Source organism: Semicossyphus pulcher, unplaced genomic scaffold (genome assembly GCF_022749685.1).
Source record: "Semicossyphus pulcher isolate SPU_LCO1_2020_fin unplaced genomic scaffold, fSemPul1.0.p SCAF_14, whole genome shotgun sequence".
Classification (NCBI taxonomy): domain Eukaryota; kingdom Metazoa; phylum Chordata; class Actinopteri; order Labriformes; family Labridae; genus Semicossyphus; species Semicossyphus pulcher.
Window position 1 is genome coordinate 7909162 of NW_027211648.1, and position 23439 is coordinate 7932600.

Below are 23439 nucleotides of genomic sequence, written 5' to 3' on the forward strand. Positions count from 1 at the left end.
AACAATACATTTATTCAAGTGTTCTCCAGCACAAGTACATACGGAGCCTTTATCTTCTCTCTGGACACTAAACATAAGTATGGGGGCGGGGGAGTTGGGTGGGGGGGGGGGGGGGGGTCAAAGTGGAAAATGACTGCTACATTTGCTGTACGAACTGGTCTTGAGGAAAAGCGTATAGGCCATAAACAGTTATGACAGAAAGAAAGTCACACAGAGTGCCAACAGTATCACCCAATATAGAATCATTGACCTGCCTTGAACAGTAAAAAAAAATCAAATGTTGTTTCTGATAAAAACAATTCAAATTCATCAATTTAAAACAACATTTTGAAAACAGACATGGAGAATAGTACGGCATGGAATGTAGGATTAAGAAGCAATGCGCATTAAGCATACATTATGCTACAGTAAAAGTTATTACCGTTTTTTTTTTTCTCACACGATTTTCCCACAGATAAGCACCAACTACAGCAATCTCTAGTCTAAAACAATATAGGAAACCTTTCATTATTTGTTATTCTTATTTTTTCAAGTACAAAGTTAAAATGCCTTTGTTAATATATTTATATGAGTGAAATAATAGTTCTTTTCCATTACTACGAGGAACTTAAAAACAGTCATTGTCGAGACATGTTTATTTCTCTTCCAATCAAATATATTTTTCTTGATTAGATAAAATGTTTAGCACCATTGGAAACACCTACAATCCCTCTTTTTAAAGTCTTACAAAAGGAAACGGAAGCAAAAAAAACCAAACACCACCGTGTAGGGCTGTGCAGTGAAGTGGAGACCGTTCATCTTAAAGCTGTCCATAGGCCACTATTAAGATCACATGACATTAAATCTGGATTCACTTGACACAAAACAAATCAGTACGATAAAGTCGACTTGGAGTCTCCCTATAGCTAATGCTCAAAGCAAGTTTTGAATCAAATTTGTCACTTGATTTTTTTTCATTTTTTAACCTAAGATTTGTCCTAATTTGATGATATATATTAGCAAAGAATTATATTTGTACATCTCATACGTAATAAAAAATAAAAAAGATGAAAACAGCAACCAGAAACTTTATGTACACAATGTACAAAGGTGAGGGGATGTTACGTATTATAGGAGGAGGGTGGGGGAATAACATCTGGTTAAAATATCACAGAGCACAGGAGCTCATATTGAGCCGTGTGCGCATGGACAAAAAGGATGGCAATAAGGTCACTTAAGAAATTAATTACATTAAGAAATTAAATTTCAAATTTTAATCTTAAATATGATATAGATAAGTAATAACATCTATTTTATTACCCTCTGTAATCTTTGAGTGCTGACGTCTTAGTCGAACACTGTGTCAGTTTTACGTTTTGACAAACCGAAGCCTAAATCCTCCATATTTCGCTCAGAGGTTACAATCAAGAGAATTTAGTTTGTGAATTTAATCCAAATTTGGATCAGCACTTAATTTAGTCAACATGACGACTACTATTTTCAGGGAAATGTCCTTCACAAGGGACAAAATATTATACATGACATAGTTCCCTAACTCTTTACAATCTCAATAGAAATAGACATTCTTTGAATCTGGGAAGCAACATACTGACTCGCTGCTTTAAAACAGAGAACAATATGGATGATGCAGGAAAGGAAAGGGGTTACAAATGTCAATCCATCTACTGTACACTGAAATAACATGGGTTTCACATATCAAAATCCATTCTTTCACTTCTATTGGCACAGCCCTACTGTATACAAAAAGTATTACACGAGGGTAGATCATTTCACATCATAAAACAAAACCGAAAAAATAACAATTCACAAGAAACAATATCTTTTTTTAAAAAATATCAAGAAAAAAAGAAAGTATACATATAAAAGTGCTTTATAATGTTGATAAAACAGCACAAAATTGCTATAAAAAGGTAGAAGAACTTTGTGAAGCCGCACCATATTGTTGAAGATTTGCACCTGACAGTTTTTTTTTTACAGTTTGCAGAGGTGGACGTTTGAGGAGCAGAGTTACCCGGCCTGGTCAACCTCCCTCCCTCCTGCGACCACACTCGCTATAACAGTTGTACAGTAATGTCATTGGTCAGGATGAAACTAGAAAAAAATCAGTTTCACAGAAGTTGATCTATTTTTTTTTTTCTAAACAAATGACAGAAAACATCATTTCCCATGTGGCTAGCTTCACTTCCTGTTTGTGCAGGTCCAGGCTATTAACCTGAACGTAGCAAGGCTGAGCTAGTAAATGAGCACCAGGAGAAAGTGTAAAAAAGCTGTAAAATGCAGAGGATTTTGCAGTCAGTTCCTTTTAAAGTGAACAAAACAGCACAAAACAGATTTTTTTTTCTATCAAGTGTAAAAACATCAAACACAAGTTTATCCAGCAACAGTTTATAGAGTTCCGTATTGTCTAAAGTTGCAGTGCCACATGGGCGATGATGTTTCTAATCATCTAGGAGCACCATGGTATTGTAACCATATTACAGTAGTACCATTATTACCTTCAGTTGTGTATAGAAACTGTAAACAAAGAGGTATATGTGATCTGGTGTTTTGGATTCTTAGAGACACAGCTCTCCTGACACTGAAGAAAAATCGCCCTTCCTCTTCACACCTGTGAGGCTCAGTAGCTGGAAGCTCACACAGCAGAAACATTTCACAGAATTCCAAACTGTTTCCTATCTTTCTGGTCTTTCCCAGCGGGTTTAAATAAACCACAAGTTTAGCACTTTTCCGTTTCAGTGTCTTGAGAAGAAAGCATAGTCTCAAGTATAGCTTGCACAAACAAATCAACAATACTTGATAACACTGCTAAAAGGTAAAATGACATATCAAAATTAAATAGAATAAGAATTACAATTCAAATACAAGAAATAATGTGAAATCTACGTCAATGTTCGCTTGCAAATTATACGAGGTGTATAATTTGAGGATCAAGGCTCTTATTTCTAGTCACAACGTACAGTTGTAGTTCCTAAATGGTTCCGAGTGAGTTTCCTCGCTGCTCAAACACAGGCAAAGTAATCTTTGAGTGGTGCAAACAGGTGGCGGATAACCGGGACGCTCCATGATCGGCCCAGGAGCCTCTGCCTCGCCAGTCGGCTCATATTGGACACATCTGTATAGTGGACTGGGAAGCCAAAGACCCTGACAGGGAAACCAACCAGACCAGCAGGTTCAAAAGGAGGACAGGAAAAAAGACAGGAAGGGAGCAGAACAGGGGAAGAGACAGGAAGATGACTTTGAGATTTTGATGACTGGAAGGGGTCTGATAGTTAGTTATATGTAGGTTTACTTACCTCTCCATCTCAGTGCACCAGAGGATGTCCTCCTTCTCGTTCATGAAGACGGGGAAGTGCTGGTCCTTACCCTGCTTGATGGAATTAGACCTGGTAGTGATGGTCCTCACCTTGTCAAACTGACAGAGAAAAGAAAAATATTATTCCCAGAATATCAGTAGCTTTTTTTTTTCATCCTTTCAGACAAGGTTGTTTTTAAAATTGGCCCTGTTTCATTACAGGTCAGATGGGTCGTTAAACTAAAGGATTCTCTGTGTAAATTGTCAGTGCAAGCTGAGGGACTGTTCCCTCTTTCAGCCACTAGGAGTCGCCTGTGTGCAAAGCTGCTTACTCCTGCTTGGAGCAATCAAATTAAATTTGTTTTTTTTCTTATTTCTTTTATGTTTTTGGCTGTTGTGTTTTTGATTGACTGGTACAATCTACTTTTCCTTTGTCCTGAAGGCATTAGATGACAGAAAACCATCATTTACTTTAGACAAAATGCCTCTATCGAATCAATGAAATGTAAAGTCCACAGTTGCATACTGAATATAAAAAAAATCAGACATATTGTTGACATATAATTTTGTTGATGCATGCATTTCTGTCCTAAAGTAATATATTTGTTCCCTCTAAGTACCTTCGCTGTTCTGCCGTGTTCTAAACAGTCCTGGAGGTCCAGCCTGTCATTGCACATAGCACTCAAAGGCCTGAAAGGAGAAAGAAGAGCAGACACAATTTATATTAAGACTAACTGTATGACTTTGGACACTTTCTTTTTAACAGGGCAAAGAGGGTCTATAAATAGCTGCCAATGGTGCAGTGGTTAGCGCTGTTGCCTCACAGCTAGAAGGTTCCTAGTCAGAACCCCGGTTCAGACGTAGGGGGCCTTTCTGTGTGGAGTTTGCATGTTCTCCACGTACATGTGTGGGTTCCCTCCAGGTACCCCGGCTTCCTCCCACAGTCCAAAAACACGCTCGTTTGGTTCATTGGTGACTCTGAAATTGCCCGTAGGTGTGACTGTGAGCGTGAAAGGTTGTCTGTCTCTGTGTCCGCCCTGTGATTGACTGGCGATCAGTCCAGGGTGTACCCCGCCTCTCGCTTAATGACAGCTGGGATAGGCTCCAGCCCCCCGCGACCCAGGATAAGCGGTATAGATAATGGTTTGATAGAAATATCGTGTTTGTTGATGACGTCATTGTTACATTACGTGTGTTGTTTAGATAATCCAGTCTAAAATTTCTAATTTACAACCCATTATAAAATGTATATTACCTGAAGCGTATACAGATTTTAGGGGTATGAAAAATCTGCAGATACTTTGAAGAAATGACATCACAATAAGCAAACACACCAATGTAGGACATGTATCTCTCAAATCCGAAAGCCTTGCACTTTTGTCATAAAAATAAACCTATCTCTATAACTTACAAAATTAATTTTTGAAGATACTCTTAAAATAGTACCATTGCAGAAACTAAACTGGGGCGATGTCAAACAGCAATTTCCCTTGTTTTTGTCACAGGCTGCTGCTTCCCTCACCATTCACACACCAACCTGTTCATGCCAGGAAGGTTACCCCAGAAGTAGCGGGCACGGTGGGCTGCAGACACCTCCTTGGCATCGATCATCACTGGGTTGCACTGAAATCCAAGTAAAGCAGAGGAGAAAAAGACACCAGTCAGAGAGGAACCAAGGTAAGATGCTGTTGTACACATTCTGGGATTGTATCAAGTCCTTGCATAGCTTTTCTAAAATCACTTCAGGGTCATGTGGAAACATCCAAACTGTACGCTTATATTGAGAAAGGGAGCACAGTAAAGATGTTGCATCAAGATAAAGAGAGGCAGCATTTCCTTCTAATGATCAGTGTCTCAAGATAACAAATTATTGCCACAAGGGGGCATAAATAAACCATCTTGATTTCTTATGTCACTGGCATCTCATCATACTGTATCTACACTACACCCTTACATTTAACAAGTTTAACATTTAACAAGCAGAGGTCATGATTAGCTATGACCTCTAGGATTAGATAAACTACTTATCTAGCATCAATTCCAGCCGACAGAGAGATGCTGACCTCTAAAAAGCGAGATATGTCCCTCTTATCGCTGACACCCATAGCCACCACGTTTTCAAAGAGCCAGAAGAAAGGCCGGTCGTCCCCCTCCTTCGGTCGAGCCTCGTGGAGCAGCCGGTAAAACTCAAAGAACAGGCGACCGGTGCCTTCTGTGGGACAGAAACAGGCATTAAACAGTGCTACAGTACAGCGAGGGACACATACTTAGATTTGTCTATTCAAATAATCAATAGTTTTGCATTTTAATCCAAAACAACACGACAAAGAGAGCCACTTGAGTGAACCTACCAAAGAGACCTTTCCTAGCAGGGTTGACTATAGAGAGGTCATTGCATGGACTTCCACCAATAACTAGGTCAAAGGGACCCCACTCGTGTATCTATACAGAGATAAGATACATAGTTAGAAACGCACACAAAGACAGAGACAATATGTTAAATGATAAAGTGAGCTAGGATTACAGTCCAACTTTCAGCTGTATTGTGCAACACAGAGTCCATTGAAAAATAACAGATTTAGTTCTACATGTGGACTCAGGTGGGCGTTTAAAAATGTCTTTATCGAGTTGTAGTCTCAAGTCTACCTTTTCATGAGCTCTTGCACTTTGTAGTCATGGTAGCAATACTGTTGTTTTCTCTCAACTAGAGGCATGGATTAACGTTATACAATATCAGGAAACTGTACATCTGGCCTACAGAGTTTATGTTGCTCTCTTTGGTTCACCACAGACGAGGATAGATACAATGCTGTTGCAAGAACATGTTTGTATTCTAAGCAGTACATGATGGCATGTAGTTGTAATAGGAGACATGGTCGGGTGATCTGATTGGTCCTGAGCTGGAATAGGGATGATCAGAAGTGTATGGAGATGTTTGAAAGTGCAGCCTACAGTACAGACCTTGTATGTGATAAGCAGTTCTCCGACACGTTCTTTGCTCTTAAGACTGCACTGGCTGTCGCAAATTGCTTGTTTCAGCTTGGTGACCAGCTCACGAGCAGGCATGGGTTGTTAGCATTATCTCCATGCCTAAAACTGCCGTATAAGGCGAGTTAATTCTGTTACTACCTCAAGTTTGATTCACAAAGATGTTGAAATAAGAGGAAAGGGGACTTTACACAGTGTAGCTTTGAGTCGGGTGTCAGACATCAGCAAATAGTGTCAACCCACTCAACAGTTAATCCAAAAATATTAATACTCCAGCTGTCAACAACATGACATCAGACTGATATAAAGAGGGTACTGTTATAAATAAGGTCACAAGCTAAATACCATTTCTCAAAAGCATAGCAGTCCGTGACTAATATGAGAGGCAGTGGCGTGACAGTCACACTGATATCAGATGCCATCGTATTACAGCCCACAGTGGCGATGTTTAACAACACAATGTGTTGTCGTTGTGTTTGCTCATTTACCACGTGCAAGACTAAAACTATTTTTATGTGTGATTTGTAAGTTTTAGCTACTCTGAAGGTCAGCTGGGCACAGAGCCAACTCCTTTTATGAATGTCAAGCATGCTGCAGCAGGAAAAAAAAAACACTCCCACTACCGTCAGCAAAACAAATCAAACTCACATGTTTGCGCGTGACGTTCCTCACATCGCCAACGTACATGATGCGACCCTGATGCCGGACGATGCCCACAGTTATGGAGTCTTCACACACTTCAGAAGCTATATAGCGATCCACTTGTATGCCAAGTTCTCTTAGCACCAGCAACCCTGCAAAGGACAGGGTCAAAGGTCAGACAGAACATGGAAGATGTAAGATTTGTAGCTCTTTAGCTAACCCTTAATAAAAAGAAAATCCTACGCTTGAGGAGAGCTAAACTGACTATTCAATGCATCTGTTTGATACTCATACAGTATCTGAAACATGCTCACATTCAACACTCTACCCCCATCAATATAATGCTTTGATATCAGTCCCATATTGACTGATACACTCTAACAATGACTATGATGGTGATATTAGATTAAGCGTCTGTGTGATTATTGATAGACAGCAATGTAACCACTATATGTGTAAAAAGAATTTTAATTATTCTCATGCTTATTGTCTAATCAGAGTAAACATAATGACATGGAAGTTAAATAATAACCTGTTGCTATTCCGTCAAATAGCGACAGGACACGAATGGGCTTCCTCTTCTCCACCATGACAGGGGGGTAAAGCTTTGGTGTGTCCTGAAACACAACAGAGAGAAGGTAACAACATGAGACACACAGGAAAAAAGGCACCTCAGTGAGACAGTCAGCGGGATTTGTGCCTGAAGGCGTATCAACTCACAAAATCTTGGTCGTGATTATTTGCAAAGAAGTGCTGCAGACGGCAGGGCCAGTCGATGCGACGCAACAAGAGACCGAACGCACTCTTCTGACCGCACATGAAGCAGTTCCACGGGTCCTCTTTGATGGCTGCGTGGGCCGCGCCTTGACCGACGAGGAGGTCGACGCACTCCACGCAGAAGCACCTGTACACGGGCCAAAGAGCTTAATGAGTACAGGTTTGATTTGTTTGAAACACATACTACATGAAATTGCACATTATCCTTACTTTCAAACAATTCCATTAAGAGACCAAAACAGCAAGTTACTGTGTAGCCAAAGCTTAATATCTTGTTTCTCTGTACCCTCGACCTCCACTGTTATAGTAGTAAAAACAAATCAATGTGCCACACTTTTGCGCTGAGTCACATGATCCTTTCATGAAAACAAGCATGGTTACTGTAGTTTGTTTTGAGTCAATCCCATGTTAACAATCCTGCTGCTGTAAATACTCGCTAGTACGCCAAATTAAGTAGCAGCTGATAATATTCCCTAACAAATTTAGCATTTTCTCCTGCCTCTGTTACATTTCCTAGAAATTACAGTGCCCTGCTGTTTCTGGAAATTATCAAATGAAACTGTTTGTGACCCACTTTTAAACATTGTAGTCTTTAGCAGAGTTTGGGGGCTGGGGGGTTCGGGCACATTGCTGGGTTCTGTCTTTTAATGTTTCTGAGCCAATCGGAGGCCAGAAACAGGTCAAATGATTTGCAGTACCAGCCTTTGTTTTCATCTACAAAGCCCCGATTTAACAGTTTTTGGAGTTTTGGTAGTTTTGAAAGGCAGTGAGTTGTCATCAAAATGTCATCCAAATGTCAAACACCATCATCTAAACAGACAGCAGGCTATTGTTCGCTGATTGGTCCTACATGTGACTGACAAGGCTTTATTCTGTTCTCTGGTATTTTTCTACACTTTAATCTCGTATCCTGACTGTGCGAGGATACCGACAATTTCTTTATCGTTGACAGGTCTATTCAACCAACATACAACCACACGTTATGTAATATTTATGATCAGCAGCTCCTCCACTGGACCTCCATGATAGCGCCTGACATCACAGCTGTAAATCAGTGACACTATTACAAAGCCTCTTTTATGTATTCAGTATGTGCAGTGATGAAACAGGCCTGCTGTCTGTGTTGGAAAACAAACTGGGGGCATTCAAACAACCGACTCTTTGGCTTAAGGGTAAAAACATAGCTGGAAATATGACAGAAGTTGAAACAGTCTCTCAGACAATTTATGTGGATTACTAAATGACTTTTGCTAATTTACCAGAAGTTGAGTTCAAATTTAGTACAGTGAACATTTTTTAGGTACCATGACACTGCCATTGCATACATACAGTAGGCTTTATTACTTCTTTGTAGAAACAGTGCTGTCATAATAGCGTTTCAAATGTTAGCGAAGATATTGAGACTACTTTGGTTTCAATTTCATTTGCACGGTCAAACCCAGAAGAAGCCTCACCGACAACAGTTGTTGTTTCCGCACATGAGCACCTCTCGTCCTCCGCAGCAGATAGTGCAGTATGACTGGTAACCATCGTCGTCGTATTGATATGCACATTCTAGGAAGCAGTTCTGTGAAACAGAGGCAAAGCAGAATAAATCAGAAGAGAAATGTTTGAACAAATATGTCAACAGGGTCACAGCGGGTGCTGCTTGAAATATGTTGGTTTATTATTAGCTTTGAAAGCAGCCATGATTTTTTACGACACAGTAGTTGGAGTTGAGTCCCCTGCTTTTAATGACCTCTATCGCAGCTTACCTTACAGCTCTGGCACATTCCTCCGGCAAACAGTGGGTGCTCAAGGCTGACATTCAGACTTCCACAGGAGATACAGATGTCTGCAGAAGGAAGTGCAGTGTGTCAGTATTTAACAGGCGGGGGTCAGAGAGGTGTGAACGCTCTGCAACGCTCTGAACTTCACACTTCAGTGAAATTATTTGAACAGCTGTGATGCAGGTGAAGATCTAATGAGCTTAGCTGGTATGTTTGGAGAGAACTGACAAGGGAGCAAGAAAAGCACCAAGAATTATGGGAATGTTATGCCTTCATCTTTACTCGTATCATTTTATTAACAAAGACGCATATATATTTCTGCTGCTTTGCATGTCAAGATCAAGGGCAAGTGCAGGGCGTGTAGGTGTTCCTCCCCTGAGAGGCCCCCCGGTGCTGCTACAAGCTAGAGCTCACAGAGGACACGTCACTTACCCTCTATGCTGCGGCACTTTTGTCTCACTTCAAGAACAAGTCGCTCTGAAAACACAACACATGATACAACTGATGAGAAATGTAGGTTAACAAAATCGCAACTCGAAAAACACATTTTTGAAGTTCAGATAAATTGTTCTCCTTTTAACCCTCTCTTCCCCTCTACTAGTTTAAGTTTATTAATTCACACAAAACACTATATATACGCATCCAAAACTTCAGCACCTCTATAAATGGTTTGTTATTTGTATTTGCATATTATTATACACATTTTTTATGCTCTCAGAATAGGTTTTATAACTGAATTTGAAATAGAAGTACCTCTGTAAGAACTCAAAACTACCTGTTTACGTGCTTGACGAAAAAAAAGCAACTGATCACTATATGTGTGTTTTGGTGGTTGGAAAAGGTTCAAGGTGTGTTAAATTACCTCAAACACACAGCAGGTTTATTTTAAGGTTTTAAAATAACCGTGTATACACTGCATATTTGCAGAGAAAACATTGTAAAGTTTTGAGAATGTCAGAGCTCATAAAAACTCTATGTTCCCTCTGTGCTCTAAACAAATAGGGAATGTCCTCTTTGAATTGCAACAACCTTAGATTTAGGTTTTTTATGAGACGGAAAGATACTAAAGTCATCAGCAAAAAAAATATTAGATGTAGGTTTAAAATTTTAGGCAGGTAATCTATGCAAACTAGAAACAACAAAGGCTCCAAAATTGATCCCTGTGGCACACCAAATTCTAGGAGCGGTTATTATTTAGGACGTTATGGTCCTGTTTGACCTACTGTTAAAAACAACAGATTTTAACACTAGTTTTACCAACATTAGATACTAGTGTCAACACATGCTTACAGTAATATAAGTTTGTTTGGAAATAAACTCAAAGATAAATCTTTGTATTGTCTCTGGAACAGCCAAACGCTTCCTGCCTCGACACATCACTCACTTTCATCTTAAAGCTGCCACTCTAATGGACCTCTTGACCACACAGTACCTCGTTGACCACTTTACTATGATGTACAACTCTACTGAGTCCCCCCTAAGGGAATGAATATAGAGTTCATGACTCCTATTTAACAAATAAACGAGGCACCTTACCTCTTGTCCTCTCATCAATGACGTCCTTGACCTTGGGTTTCTCTGCTGTGCTTTTGCGAGGTTTTTTGGCTGGAGGAGGCGTATAGGCTGCTGCTTCAGGCTCCACCCACATCTCAGGGTAAACCTGTTTGTATGGGTTACGCTCCTCTGGGGCACAGAGCATATCAGACAATTAATAATACAGGAAACATGATGAATTATTCAATAATATTAACTTAGAGAGGTTCATTAACATCTTTTATCTGTGATAATCAAATGATTAGATACACATGAGAAGTTTCTTTGAAATTTAAAAAAGTCAACACTCCCATGTATGGGCAACAAACTTAGACAAAAGTCCAACAAGTCAAGCTTCAAAGAGTCGACTTCCTCTTACCCTCTGGTGGCTCTAATGCCTTGGGTCCAGTGGGCAGAAATCCTGTCATAGCCCAGTCAATCATCTGCTTGTTCAGCATGTCCACTGATTTGGAGGTTTCTCTCTCATCACTGTCTTTGCAGGCCATGAAGGCTTTGCCTGCCCGGCTGCTAGCCGCCTATAAACATGTAAAAAGCATGAATGTGTTGCGCTTCTTTCACCTCTAAGCTAGTACCTGGCCCAACAATGAGTTAACAAGTCTTAATGATGGTGTAGAGTTAGCCATTTCCTTGAAAACATACAAAAACTGTTTATTACCCATAAGGCACTTGAGGCCAAATTCAAATTTTTAATCGAATAAAATGCTTTCTCAGTTTTTTCTGTATTTGCATGTGCTTATTTCACTGAATTCTTTGTACCACTTTTATGGTTTTATAGATAGGGCACTAACAGCTTCTGGCTATAGATACTAAGGAAAGACTGAGGAATAGTTGGACATGTTGGGATACCCTCTGTATGACTTCTTCTTTCTCTCTTGAAACCACAAGTTTAACAACATGTAAATATTGAGCCTTGGAGGGGCTGGTAGGTGTTGTTTTATAACTTTGGATAGAGCAGGGCTAGCTCATTCCATTAGCTTCTTTATGCTAAGCTAATCATCTATTGATGTGTAGCGCCCAGATATATCAGACTAAGGTATCAATCTTCTCATCTAACTCTTGGCAGGAGGGTTAAAGTGATAATCTCGAAGATTTTCATTTAAATAAATGTTTGTTAAGTCACTATCTGTCGCCGAATGAGGTAGCACAATGGTGATTGAGCCTATGGCCCACTGATGAAAGCCTTTGCATTTGCAGTATATAGTATTAAAAAATCCCAAGCAGCGCCCAGTTAGTGACGCGTTTTCCGTCACCCAGCAGTGGTTGGTCTGCCAGAGCGGGTAGGCGGAGCTAAGAGGCTGCTTTTCTGCTCTCTGCAAGTGTTGCGAGTAAACAGTAATCTACTATGGCTGAACAAACAAAGAAAAGATCGATGATTACAGATACAACTTCAAAAATAAGTGAAAATCCAAAGAAAATGAAACAAATTCAATGCTCAGATGAAGGCAAACAGTCTAAAAAGGAAAGCGGAAGTGAGCAAAGAGCTACAACCACAGCAAAGGGCGCCGACCGTAGACGTCTGGTTAAATCGGAAGTGTCATCCCACAATTACCGTTTATCGCTCAAGGTGCCGCCAAAGAGAACGCAACTGAAATCTTCGAGATTAGACCTTTAATTACACAAAATATTTTACTATTCTTTATAATATCTACAAACTTCTGTTTACTTCTGTCGACCATACAGCCTGTGTGAGTGCGTGTGTGTATAAAAACGTTATCATGAAGAAACAACACATTAGTTCAATGTTTAAGCCCATAAGCTCCGTTTAATATCAGGTTCTCCTCACCTGTAGCACTTCATAGATGGCTTTCTTGTACGTAGGCTGCTTGTTGTAAGTCGGTTGGTGAAAGGCATTATTGAAGGAACTTAAAGGCATGAGTTTCTCTACACAGATCTGTAAAGAATACACAAACAATGACACATTTGGGAATGAGGTAAAAAGTGCCTGGAGACATATTATTTTAATATTTATACTTGAAAAGAGCGATTCGTTAAAAGGTTTAAAAAAATTTAAAGTGTGACAATGAACAGGAGGCTGTTTTGCCTAATATCTGGTGTAAAGAAAAACACCTGACAGCAATATTTATGTTGGCTCTCTGCACTCACCACTGAGAATTTATCTTCTCCAAACCACATGACCCATCTGGTTCCCTCAGCAGCTCTGCTCCGTCCAGTAATCCACCAGGATACGATGCGGCCTGGCCACCACGAGTACCCTCGCAGTTTTCCCCAAACCAGCTCACCGATGCCAAAACCACGACCGTCCTGCAGCCAAAATAGAAGACAAATCATCCGCTCTGTATTAAAGTCTGGGCATAATCGTGAAACCTTTTTATACACTGTCTGTCTCGGTTTGTTTTTCTTTGGAAAAGAAGAAATCCTTAAACAGGAAGAAAAAAATAGAAGAACCCTCGGGGAGAGCAACCGAGAAAGCATCCCTTTCCCGGGACACACATGCTGTAGATGTAGGGACTCGACCAACATAGGAAGATTACCATATAGGTAATGAGGGTTACAATTATTCTTAGGGACTTCCACAAGTTGTTAAACACCTTGTGAACGAATTCCTCAAAGCATCAATGCCAGGTTAATCTGTTACTCGACACTCTAACCCTGATCTCTTTTTCCCACTCTCTCAATCTCTGTTGTAAATTCCTGTCTGTCGAACAGTTACACATTAATCAGGAAGCATCCAGCTCACTATTACCATACCTCATACTCGGGCTCAGTGTCTGCAGACTTGGGGGACGTCTTGTCTCCTCCTCCGAGGGCGACGGGCTCAGGGGTTGTGGCCACAGTGGGGGAGGCGGGGTCAGTAGGCTGCTGCTGCTGCAGCTGAGGAGGCTGCTGATGCAGTTGTTGTTTTTGCTGTTGCTGTTGTTGCAGTGGCAGCGACGGCTGTGATTGCTGTTGATACTGAGGCTGTAATTGAGGCTGTGACTGAGTGTGCATCTGAGGCTGCTGCGGAGGCTGCTGCGGCCTTGAAGGCGATGGGTGCTTGATTATTGAGACTTCTTCTCGCTGAGTTTCTATTTCATTCTCCTCGTGATCCTTCATCGCGTTCATCGCTGACATCAGTTTGGCCTTTTTCTCTGCCTGAAACAAACCCAACACAGGAAGTGATGAGGACTTCTTAGAGGATGTGTCCCGTGTTTAAGTTTTTAGCTGGACACTTTTTATTTATTAATCTTGAAAGAAATACTTTTTAATTTAACAAAAAAACATATTAGCAATTGTTAATACAAATAGCTGTATAAGGACTACACAACTAAAAGTATGGCAGCTTGTGGGAAGAAGACTAAAAGACATAGACAGAAAAGGGCCAAAATGAAAGGCAGACATAACCTACTTAAAAGCAAAGCAACTGTAAAAAGAAAAAGAGAGGTTGACTTTAAGACCATTGGTTGAAATAAAACAAGAAACAAGTCAAAGAATACGGAAAAAACAAGCTTACAATTAGATCTGCTCAAGTCTTTGAGAATTTGACAATGTTCAGGTGCTTTGCTTACAGCTTTTCTAAGTATTGAGGTTGAAGAAAGTCTAGACACATCCTGAAATGTATCTGCATGAGTCTCACGGAGATGAAAGTGACACCAGTTTCTCATCTGACTTGTGGTAAGACGAGACCCTTACCCCCACAACTGCGAGAAGTCTCACTATTAATACACTTGGAGGCAGAAGAACAGGCTGTAAACTCAACATTTACATGTTATCACCTTGTAAGCTGTTCGGCAAAGTGTTGCCTATTTAAACATCTCGCAGACACAGAGCAACTCACATTTGGAGGTGTGTTTCAGGCCGCAAAATGAATGTCCAAGTCGACTTTGGCGGGCTCTTTAGCGGCTAAATGCTCCACTTTGCACACCAGCTAGTCGATAGCTTTGTCTTACTATACAGACTGTGTACAAGAAGTCGATGTAGGCTTGTGCTTTTTGTTTTTGTTTTCACATTTCCTGTTTAACGCCTATTTTCTTGGTAGCCAAAATTAACATACCAAACAATATTACAGTTACTTAGAATTACAAATGCACCCCGCTTACCAAGCTAGGGCTAGCGTTATCTGATAAATTAGCGCTTGCTAACCTCCCCGGCTTCACTTTCTACTCCAAATGCAAACAGCCAAAATTCAAAATTTGAGGCTTAAAGCATGAGAGCACAAACCAAAGGGTGACATCACTGTGGCTGTGTCCTCTTCTTACATACAGTGACATACATGTGTGGGTGGAGTTTTCTCTTTTTTTCCGGCTGCCTTCTCTGGCTGGATAAAAAACGCTGGTGAGAGTGAACCAAAACCATCATGTTGCGGCTTTAAAATCAAAACACAGCTGATGGTTGCTGCAAACAGAGAGACAAGCGCTAATTCTCTATGGCTTTGTAACTATGACCTTTCACACTATAAATAGACGCATTGTTAATTGAAAGATATTGATTAATGCAGCTTTATAAAGAAAAGCATGTAGGAACATACTTGTCTATTACACTAGTGACTGAACTGTAGTCAAATGCATGAAATCATATATTCTGCCTGAAGCCATGCAGCATGCAATATATAATCTTATTACAGTATGCATGGCGACTGAGACATATATAGCCATTAAGCTAAATTGTGCACAATGTCACGGCTGTGTCAGTGCAGAAACTTGATTGTGGGATCCTGACCGCCCTTGTAAACATAGCTTTATCTCTGACTGTGAGGCCCATTCATCAACAGCACGGTATACAGTAACTCTCTCGTGTCCGGCGCTGCTGCTGAGAGTTCACTGGGTTTATGGTACCTGACACTGAACCGCTAGGTCGATCAGAGAGGACGAGACGCAGCCGGGACTAAAGCCTCTCTCAGTAAATCCCCAACAGCTGCGCTCATTCTGATGTCTCTCTCTCTCAAACGCACCAACGGTAGGACTCACATGCACACACATGTTCACTTTCTTCTCCTCCTCTTCAAAACACGCACACACTCACAGAAAACATATCTGCAGTCCCATATGTAAACACGTGTGAGTCATACTATAGGCTCCATGTGAGAGCACTGCTGCACAGCTGTGCTTACTTTCCTCGAGCCTTTCTCAAGTTCTCAGGTCTCTCACACACGCTGTAAATGTCCAGAGGTGGACGGGGTGTGTGGGAAGAGGAGGGAAAAAAGGGCAAGAAGGAGAGAGACTGGGAGAGAGTATAGCACAACCCTCCGTCCTCTCTCCCAGTGTGACTCGTAAACAATAGCGCCTTTAAGGGGAGGTGGTGCCTAGACGGCATGGGGAGGGGTTTCAGCGCTGAAGAGTAGAAACATGTGCTCTTCAATCAAGAGGCTCTGCTGTGGTTTATAAATATCTGCACTGTAGTGCTGGATGGATGGTTCAAAGCCCTCGGCCATATGTGTTAGGCCTCTTGGCTCCGGCGCCGGCACATTGGAGTTAGTGTTCGACAGCCTGCTTGGAAGTGTGGTTCCAGATGGTAAACTGCAAAAACTAACAAATGTCAATTAGACTGCTAAATGAGAACCAATCTATAATCATATAGGAAAATGAGGAGAGCACTTGGGGAGAAAAAGGCTGACTGAGCATAGCTGCAAAGCAAGATTTCAAGTTTGCTCCAGAGTGAGTGGCTTAATCTCTGGTGACCAGTAATCACAGGTATACTGGGAGAGCTGTAAATGGCAATTAAATGGCTGAGCTGCTGTTAGTCTGCTCGTTTGGCTGTGTTTAGGGTCGGTCTGTCGCTGGGTTCCTTCTCCTCTGAGCCAATGAGAAAGTGACGCCGAGAATGCCAGTGGGGGAAGGCGAGAAAGTACAGTGGCTATAAGAACCAGATATTTGTCTCTGGACTTCTTCCCAGTTGTAAATGCCCCCCTTTTGGGGGCCTCACAGTGTGTGTGCAGCTCCGCCAGCAAGACAGGCCCTCTGAGTCTAAAGGGGAAAATAGCAAAAGGAGGTAGCAGAGACACAATGCGGTCTTTATCATTTACGCACGCCTGCCCGTCACTGACAGCTCAGAAATACCACCACTTATATCCGCTGTCACGCCACGCTGAAGACAAATACCAAAAATGACAGCAGACATACTGTAGATGTATAAACACAGGGCAGCAAATGTGTTTAAACAACCTCACAGTGAAAACACTTTCTCTCCATCTTATATATAACATAACATGAGTTGCAGCGCAAACAGTAATCGTATATATTTTACAAGGGTAGAGTGAAAACAGAAGCCCTATCTGGCAGAGCGCAGAGACACTTTGGGTGCACAATAAGGGATAATCTGACTAAGAGGTCCGTGCAGCATGATACCCTGAGGGCTCCAGGGGTGACGGAGTGCATCGCGTAGCAGAAAAAAGAGAAGAGATATTGGTCTCTGGGGTGTGCAGATGATACTTTAGTATCTAATCTGGGCTGCGGTTGTTAACAAAAAGGTCACGTTTACTGCGTAAGCTCCATTTATTTACAAGACAACAACAGCCTATTATAAGGCTGTTAACTTTATGAGGAAAATTTCTCACTCTCCAAGAGTCAAACGTGCAGCCGTAGAGATGTAAAGCGCTGTGCATCCACCCTGAAATCTCACACGGAAAACGGGGACGCAGAGTATCACAAACATGTAAGAAAAAGAGACGCTCAAGCATAATTCAGGGTGCAAACGCATCAAAACAAACAAGCATCCTGCAGAACGTGATTAAAAGTTAGATGAAATAAACTGTCACTGAACATTACTTCTTCACACAACGTGACAGCGAGCCTTTGAAGCAACACAAAAGAGTTTGACCTTTGAATGCAGTAGTCTCTCATGCGCGACAGGCAGGAGAGCCACAGCAGGGACTGTTTTGTATTTGATTGTTTGATGGTTAATACAGTGAGATGTGTCTTCAGTGCACAGATGTAAGCTAATCTTCTTAGCAGGATGCTAAGAAATAGAAATAAAAACTTAAGTCACAACAGGTGTGTTTAAGTTAAGATGCAGAGGCTGCGCTTAAAGGGGTATTAATGTCTGAAAATGCACAGTTCTGTTGTGCATCAATGTGGCTACTGCATTCATTAGCCTGATTTTTCATGAGTGGCCTTGGGCGGGTCACAACAAAATAGGCCATCTGGTTCTCATTGTATTGCGCCCTTTTAGGAGATAATTAGGAATATTACAGAGTCAGCCATGAATACATAAACAGAATTCCTCATGAATCCACAAGTGGAGTTGTTAAAAAAGCTCCCTGAGGAGCCGCTCGTCTGACTCCAAAGCCCTTTAAAATCTTTCAAAGTAATCAAATTACTCTTCTCATAGTAAATCTACGTCCTGAGGAAAACAGATCAAAGTGCACAATGATAGGAAGGAAAGGGATTTGAGGCCTACACAACAACTTCACCTTTTTCCCAGTTGAATGTTATGTAAGGTGATATCATGGTGGCTCCCAAAACACAGCAACATTTTCAAGGTAAATATATCTGACCTAAAAAACATTCTGCTACTGTGACATTTCTAGGCGCTGCCATGAAGCAGGAAATAGTTTCAGCACATATTCACCCCACGGGAGAAACTTTTTTCATGCAAGCAACTTTTTTTCCCCCCAAACACGGCTAAAGCCTGCTCGCTCTTCCTTTTTTTTTAAAGAGACGGTTTCCCTTTAAGCCGTGCAGAGCAGATGGTTTACGACAACTCTCGTGGAAATACCTGAAGTCAGCATATTCCCCTCGCTGTAAGCAGGCTAATCAAACATGCACACAATCCCCCCGTGTTATCAAACAAACAATGCAGTGCACATACCCATACACACCAGCGCGCAACCCTCATAATCCAGTGTGGGGCTTGAGTTTTTTTCACCCCCACTCTCAGGGTAGAAGAGATCGCTTAAAAAAAGAAAGCATGAACATTTCTTTGTCTGGGAATTCAGGGTCAGGTGATTGCCGACAGGAATTCTGGTTGGCTAGAGAGGACTTGCAAAATGTTGGCAGCGAGCCAAGAGGCTGTCTTGCAAGCAGGACTGGAAATTTGCTGCAAACCTCATCTTCACCCTCATATCCATAGCACAGAGTTCATTTCCATAGCTGGGGGGAGGGGTCAGGAGAAAGAATGGGGGAGGGAAACAGAGAGGGAGAGACGGAGAAGTCCACTGTAACACAAGGCACGTGAAAAAAAAAAAAAAGAGATCCAGCAGAAAGTGCAAGACGGCAGTAACCCTTTCAGCCACCATGTCCTCCCTGCTGCAGAAACATGCAACAGCAAGAGGCTCCGTGTCAAGAGCAGGACCATAACTAAAGGCTGTGCATCATATTACTCCTCAGAAAAAGGGCTTTGTTGCCAGAACAAATTACTCTTTGTGCAAATTAGATCAAAGCTTTCAATAAGCCAGATGAGAAAAGAGGGGGAAAACAGGCACGCTCAAAATTTGCATCTCGCAAATCCCCTTAAACCTCAGCCTTGTAGAGCTACTTGTTCAAGAAAATCCACCTCTGTTTTTGAAAACGTGAGCTGCCTACTTGCCATGTATTTTACGACATTTCACTTGCGGGACCCCGGCATGTCCTGCTAATTTGGCAATATTTCCTCCCTGGAGACATTTTTATGGCCGCTCTCCGAGGCTTCTCCAGAGGCGAGCAGAGGAGGGAGGGGGAGGGCGGGGAGGCAGAAGAAATGGAAGACCCCATGTTGATACTACGGAGACTCCTCATTATGTAACAGATGTGGTTGCACTACATCACATTACTACCCTGAGTCATATTTAACATGGCTAAGTAATGAGCAATGTGGGGAACTTCATATTAAGAAGATTGAACATCTTGGTGCATTAGGAGCTTCTGTTAATTCTCAGATGTTGGATCAGTTACCGCGGCGGCTGTTTGACCAATTTAAATCCAGAAAATAATACCAGTTTGTTGACAAAGCGCCGTTCTTAAGCAGCGGTTTTAAGGCTTTTCATTGAATCACATTATCCTCACGGGCAGATGGAGTTTGCTCAGCTGTCGTAGAATTTGAAATGTTTAAATTTTCTCAACAATTTGAGGATTTCTCGTCCATGTTGGCTTTAAAGAAGAAACGAGAAGTTTGTTCTTCACCTTGGAAACAAAACAATCTCAACAATAGGTTCATTTGTGAGATCACATCGAAAGCTCACAACAGTTACCTAATGGAACCTGTGGTGAGAACATGGAAAGTTTTATTTTCTTATTTCCAGCGAAGAAATAGTCCCAATGAATGTATTTCTCCTTAACAGAGCTCAATTGTTACGCACAATGAAATTACTTTCACTATGGTAATTTTTCCGAGGGGCAAAATCCCCGCTCATCCAATTTGAAACCGCTGTGCAATGTTTTGGCATCTGATAAGCCATCAAAGCCATGAAGCACATCAAGCTTCCTGGATTTCATCGTCTCACCAATACCCGAAGCAACACAGGCCTTTGAGTTTTATTCCTTAATACGGGACTGTTCTCAATCTGAATGCCAACAAAAATCTGTGGAATTTGTAAATTAACAGGAACATTTTTTTCCGTAGAGAGACTTCCTTGTTAAGTTTTTCAAATTAAAAGTCTCAAGTTTCTTACACCACTATTTTCATCCAGGAAGCATGAATCATGTAAAGGCATCAAACAGATGTGATCATCGCAGCTGCTTGTGATTTCCGCTCTGCTAATACAATAGACAAGAACAAAGTCAGGAAATGCTGGAGCTGCCCGAGCCAACAGCCCCCGGAAATCCACTGAAATAAATGGTACCGTCATGAGATATCAAATGACCCATCAAATACACTTGGATGTGAACACACCACAAGCCCTATCTTTGACCCTGGCAGCTTTTTGGTCCACGCCTGTCGCTCACCCTGTCATCTACGGAGGCTGGGACAGAGCTGGGGTACTCACCTCCATCTTCCACTTGGTCAGCCACTCCTCTCTGGTCCGCTTGTTAATGTAATAAGGGTCACCAGCCTGGAAGGTTATTCTGGGCACGGGCCTCTGACGAAGGCTGATCTCCCAACCAACTCCCCCTCGCATCCTGCCTCGACCTCCCTGTTTAAGACGTTAAAAAACAAAAAAAAGTTAGCTACTGGTTTCTTTCTTTTAGAGTCTCTGCAGTAAATCTGTGCATCCGATCTGCCACCAGGGCCTGTGAGACAGACTCAAGATAACAAGCGTGTAATTGGCAGTTAACGCGATGGGGTTGTCTACATCTCCAAAGACTCATGTTCGTGTTCTGAATGGTGCTATCAGCTTGTGATTGGTCAGGCAGCAACAAGTAAAAGGCACATCACAACTCCCCCGCAACAGTCTCAAGGTCACCAGAACCAACTGATACAAGGAGCTCCCAAGTGTATTTGATACTTCAAATCTATACACCATTAGGTACCATTTCTTTCACAAGTCTGAAGTCAAGAGAACTTTGATAACTATGCAAACCTTCTAGTGAAGTAAAAGTGCAGGCAGTTAACTTTCAGTGCAAGCTGTGGTCAAAGAGTTGTAGGAGAATAGTTGGAAAAAGAATATTTCTGTCTTGGTGAAAGTTAGAGGAGAAGATCTATAGTAATTTAAAATCTATTTGTTTAATAAGAAGCTGGAGCCAGCAGCTGATTAGCCTAGCTTAGCCTAAAGACTGGAAACAGGGGGAAACAGCTAGCCTGGGCAATGCAAAGATACCAAAATCAGTCCACAAGTAACTCACAAATTATCATGTCATAAACTGTTTGTTTTTTCCATACAAAAACCCCAAAACAGCTACTTACTAAGTTACTGGTCCCAGCCAAGAAACAGTCTAGCATATACTATCACCTCATATGCTAATTTCTCTGTATAAATTGTGGACATATTAAACAAGAGAAATAAAACATTTAATTTTATCATTTGGGTATCGTTTGACAGAGCCAGGCCAGCCGTTTCTTTACATTTCCAGTCTTTATTTTAAGCTAAGCTAACAGGAAGCAGCTACACATACAAGATGCACATATCAAAGATAGAACATAGGAAAGAAAATTCTCTTCATAAAACAAGGAAGTGTATTTTCCCAGAATGTCAAACTACTATTTTTAAGCAGCTCACCGACCTATCTTTGGACTAAACCAAGCTGAGGTTTTCCATGCTTCCAGTCTCTATGCTAAGCTAAGCTAATGGCTGCTGGCTGTAGCTTCACATATACCTATAAATCATTTCATCTGACTCTTAGCAAGAAAACAGCATTGCTTCCTAAAATGTTAAACAATTCTTACCCTGCTACAGTCATGAAAAGCAACAACAACAAATCTCCCAATGTCAAGCACACAACTGTCAAACTGTCCTGTAATCAGGAGTAAGAAATAAAGAAAAAATAGCTGGTTGGAATGATGTTTTCAAAACATACCAGTGTAGGGGTCAGGTGCAGAATCCAGTTCTATTCAGTATTTCTACTAAATCTGCCCTTTTTCAAGTTAAGAAAATAAGCTTCTGTTCGAGCTGCACCACAATCTTCTAAAACGCTGGCAAGCAGAGGAACCAGGGTTTGTGACAGGAAAGGTAATTCACCCCAAAAAAAGGAAGCTAAAGCCCGGGCAAGAGTGAAAGACACCTCAAGAGTTACGTCAGCCTGAGAACAAAGACTCAATGAAGGGGAAATCTTACCTCGGTCTTGACTGCATCAACCCCGTCCTCCTCCTTGTGCTCCACATCTAGAGAGAAGACAGCGACACAATGGATGGCCTGAATCATTAATATGTGACTGGAAATTGACCGCATAGGTTATCTTCATATCTGTGTTAAAATAAGGTGGCCTCGCATTAATCAATAAAACACATGACGCTATTATTAACCTAAAATAAGCTTACCCTTCACATCATCCAATTAACAATGTGTTTGAGCAAATTAATAAAATCATGGAGAGATATTGGATTGAGGAAACTTCCGACGCGTGCTGGTGTTTAAATTCATAGGGGTTCGAAGCAGCGTGTGCGCTCAGGTGCCATATGAGGGACTGATGCTTCCCAGAGAGTTTGGAGCGGCTGCCCAGGTTATGATGAGAGTGGATAGAGGCCAGGTTTACTTTGGCAAATGTCACACTTCTGACCTTATATCCCCCCTTCATGAGACGCACAGCTGGTTGCTATTACCATTGCCCCTCCCACGCCGCTGACACTGAGCCGTGAAGGCAACAACACACCGCCTCACTCGACTGTGGTTCTGAGGTCGTGTATAATCTTCCTGCCAAACTCCAAAACCTCAACTAGATCTAAACATGAGTGTTTTCTCGCTGTTGGTTTTTGTCCGTTGAAAATTGTTAATAAGGGTAAGCAAATTACTCAATGCAAATGTACTCATGTTCTCTATGTAACACAGACCAATAACAAAGGATGTTATGAAGTAGTATGGCATCATTAGGGCCTGTGCCCACCGATGCCGCTTTTTGCACTGGCAGCGGTTACGACCTCAATTTCAGAGCGCTTCCCGCCGGCGCTTACTGTTGCTAGGTTACGAAAGTTTTC

At 41.5% G+C, this 23439-nt stretch overlaps 1 protein-coding gene across 2 annotated transcripts in view; it reads right to left on the reverse strand.

The window, feature by feature from the left end:
• The window catches only part of dnmt3ab (DNA (cytosine-5-)-methyltransferase 3 alpha b), a 40191-nt gene continuing 16752 nt past the window's right edge, over positions 1 to 23439 (reverse strand). The window contains exons 5-23 of one of the 2 annotated variants that reach the window (XM_069661186.1): positions 22583 to 22629; positions 20858 to 21004; positions 13732 to 14115; positions 13126 to 13284; positions 12806 to 12913; positions 11381 to 11537; positions 11005 to 11151; positions 9901 to 9945; positions 9454 to 9533; positions 9154 to 9266; positions 7643 to 7826; positions 7455 to 7539; positions 6929 to 7074; positions 5644 to 5734; positions 5356 to 5504; positions 4830 to 4915; positions 3913 to 3982; positions 3294 to 3412; positions 1 to 3141 (exon numbers count right to left, since the gene is read on the reverse strand). In XM_069661186.1, coding sequence (XP_069517287.1) covers positions 3000 to 3141; positions 3294 to 3412; positions 3913 to 3982; positions 4830 to 4915; positions 5356 to 5504; positions 5644 to 5734; positions 6929 to 7074; positions 7455 to 7539; positions 7643 to 7826; positions 9154 to 9266; positions 9454 to 9533; positions 9901 to 9945; positions 11005 to 11151; positions 11381 to 11537; positions 12806 to 12913; positions 13126 to 13284; positions 13732 to 14115; positions 20858 to 21004; positions 22583 to 22629 — 2459 coding nt within the window. In that variant the 3' untranslated portion in view covers positions 1 to 2999. The remainder of the gene's footprint in view (positions 3142 to 3293; positions 3413 to 3912; positions 3983 to 4829; positions 4916 to 5355; positions 5505 to 5643; positions 5735 to 6928; positions 7075 to 7454; positions 7540 to 7642; positions 7827 to 9153; positions 9267 to 9453; positions 9534 to 9900; positions 9946 to 11004; positions 11152 to 11380; positions 11538 to 12805; positions 12914 to 13125; positions 13285 to 13731; positions 14116 to 20857; positions 21005 to 22582; positions 22630 to 23439) is intronic. The other variant, XM_069661187.1, reaches the window with a different exon arrangement.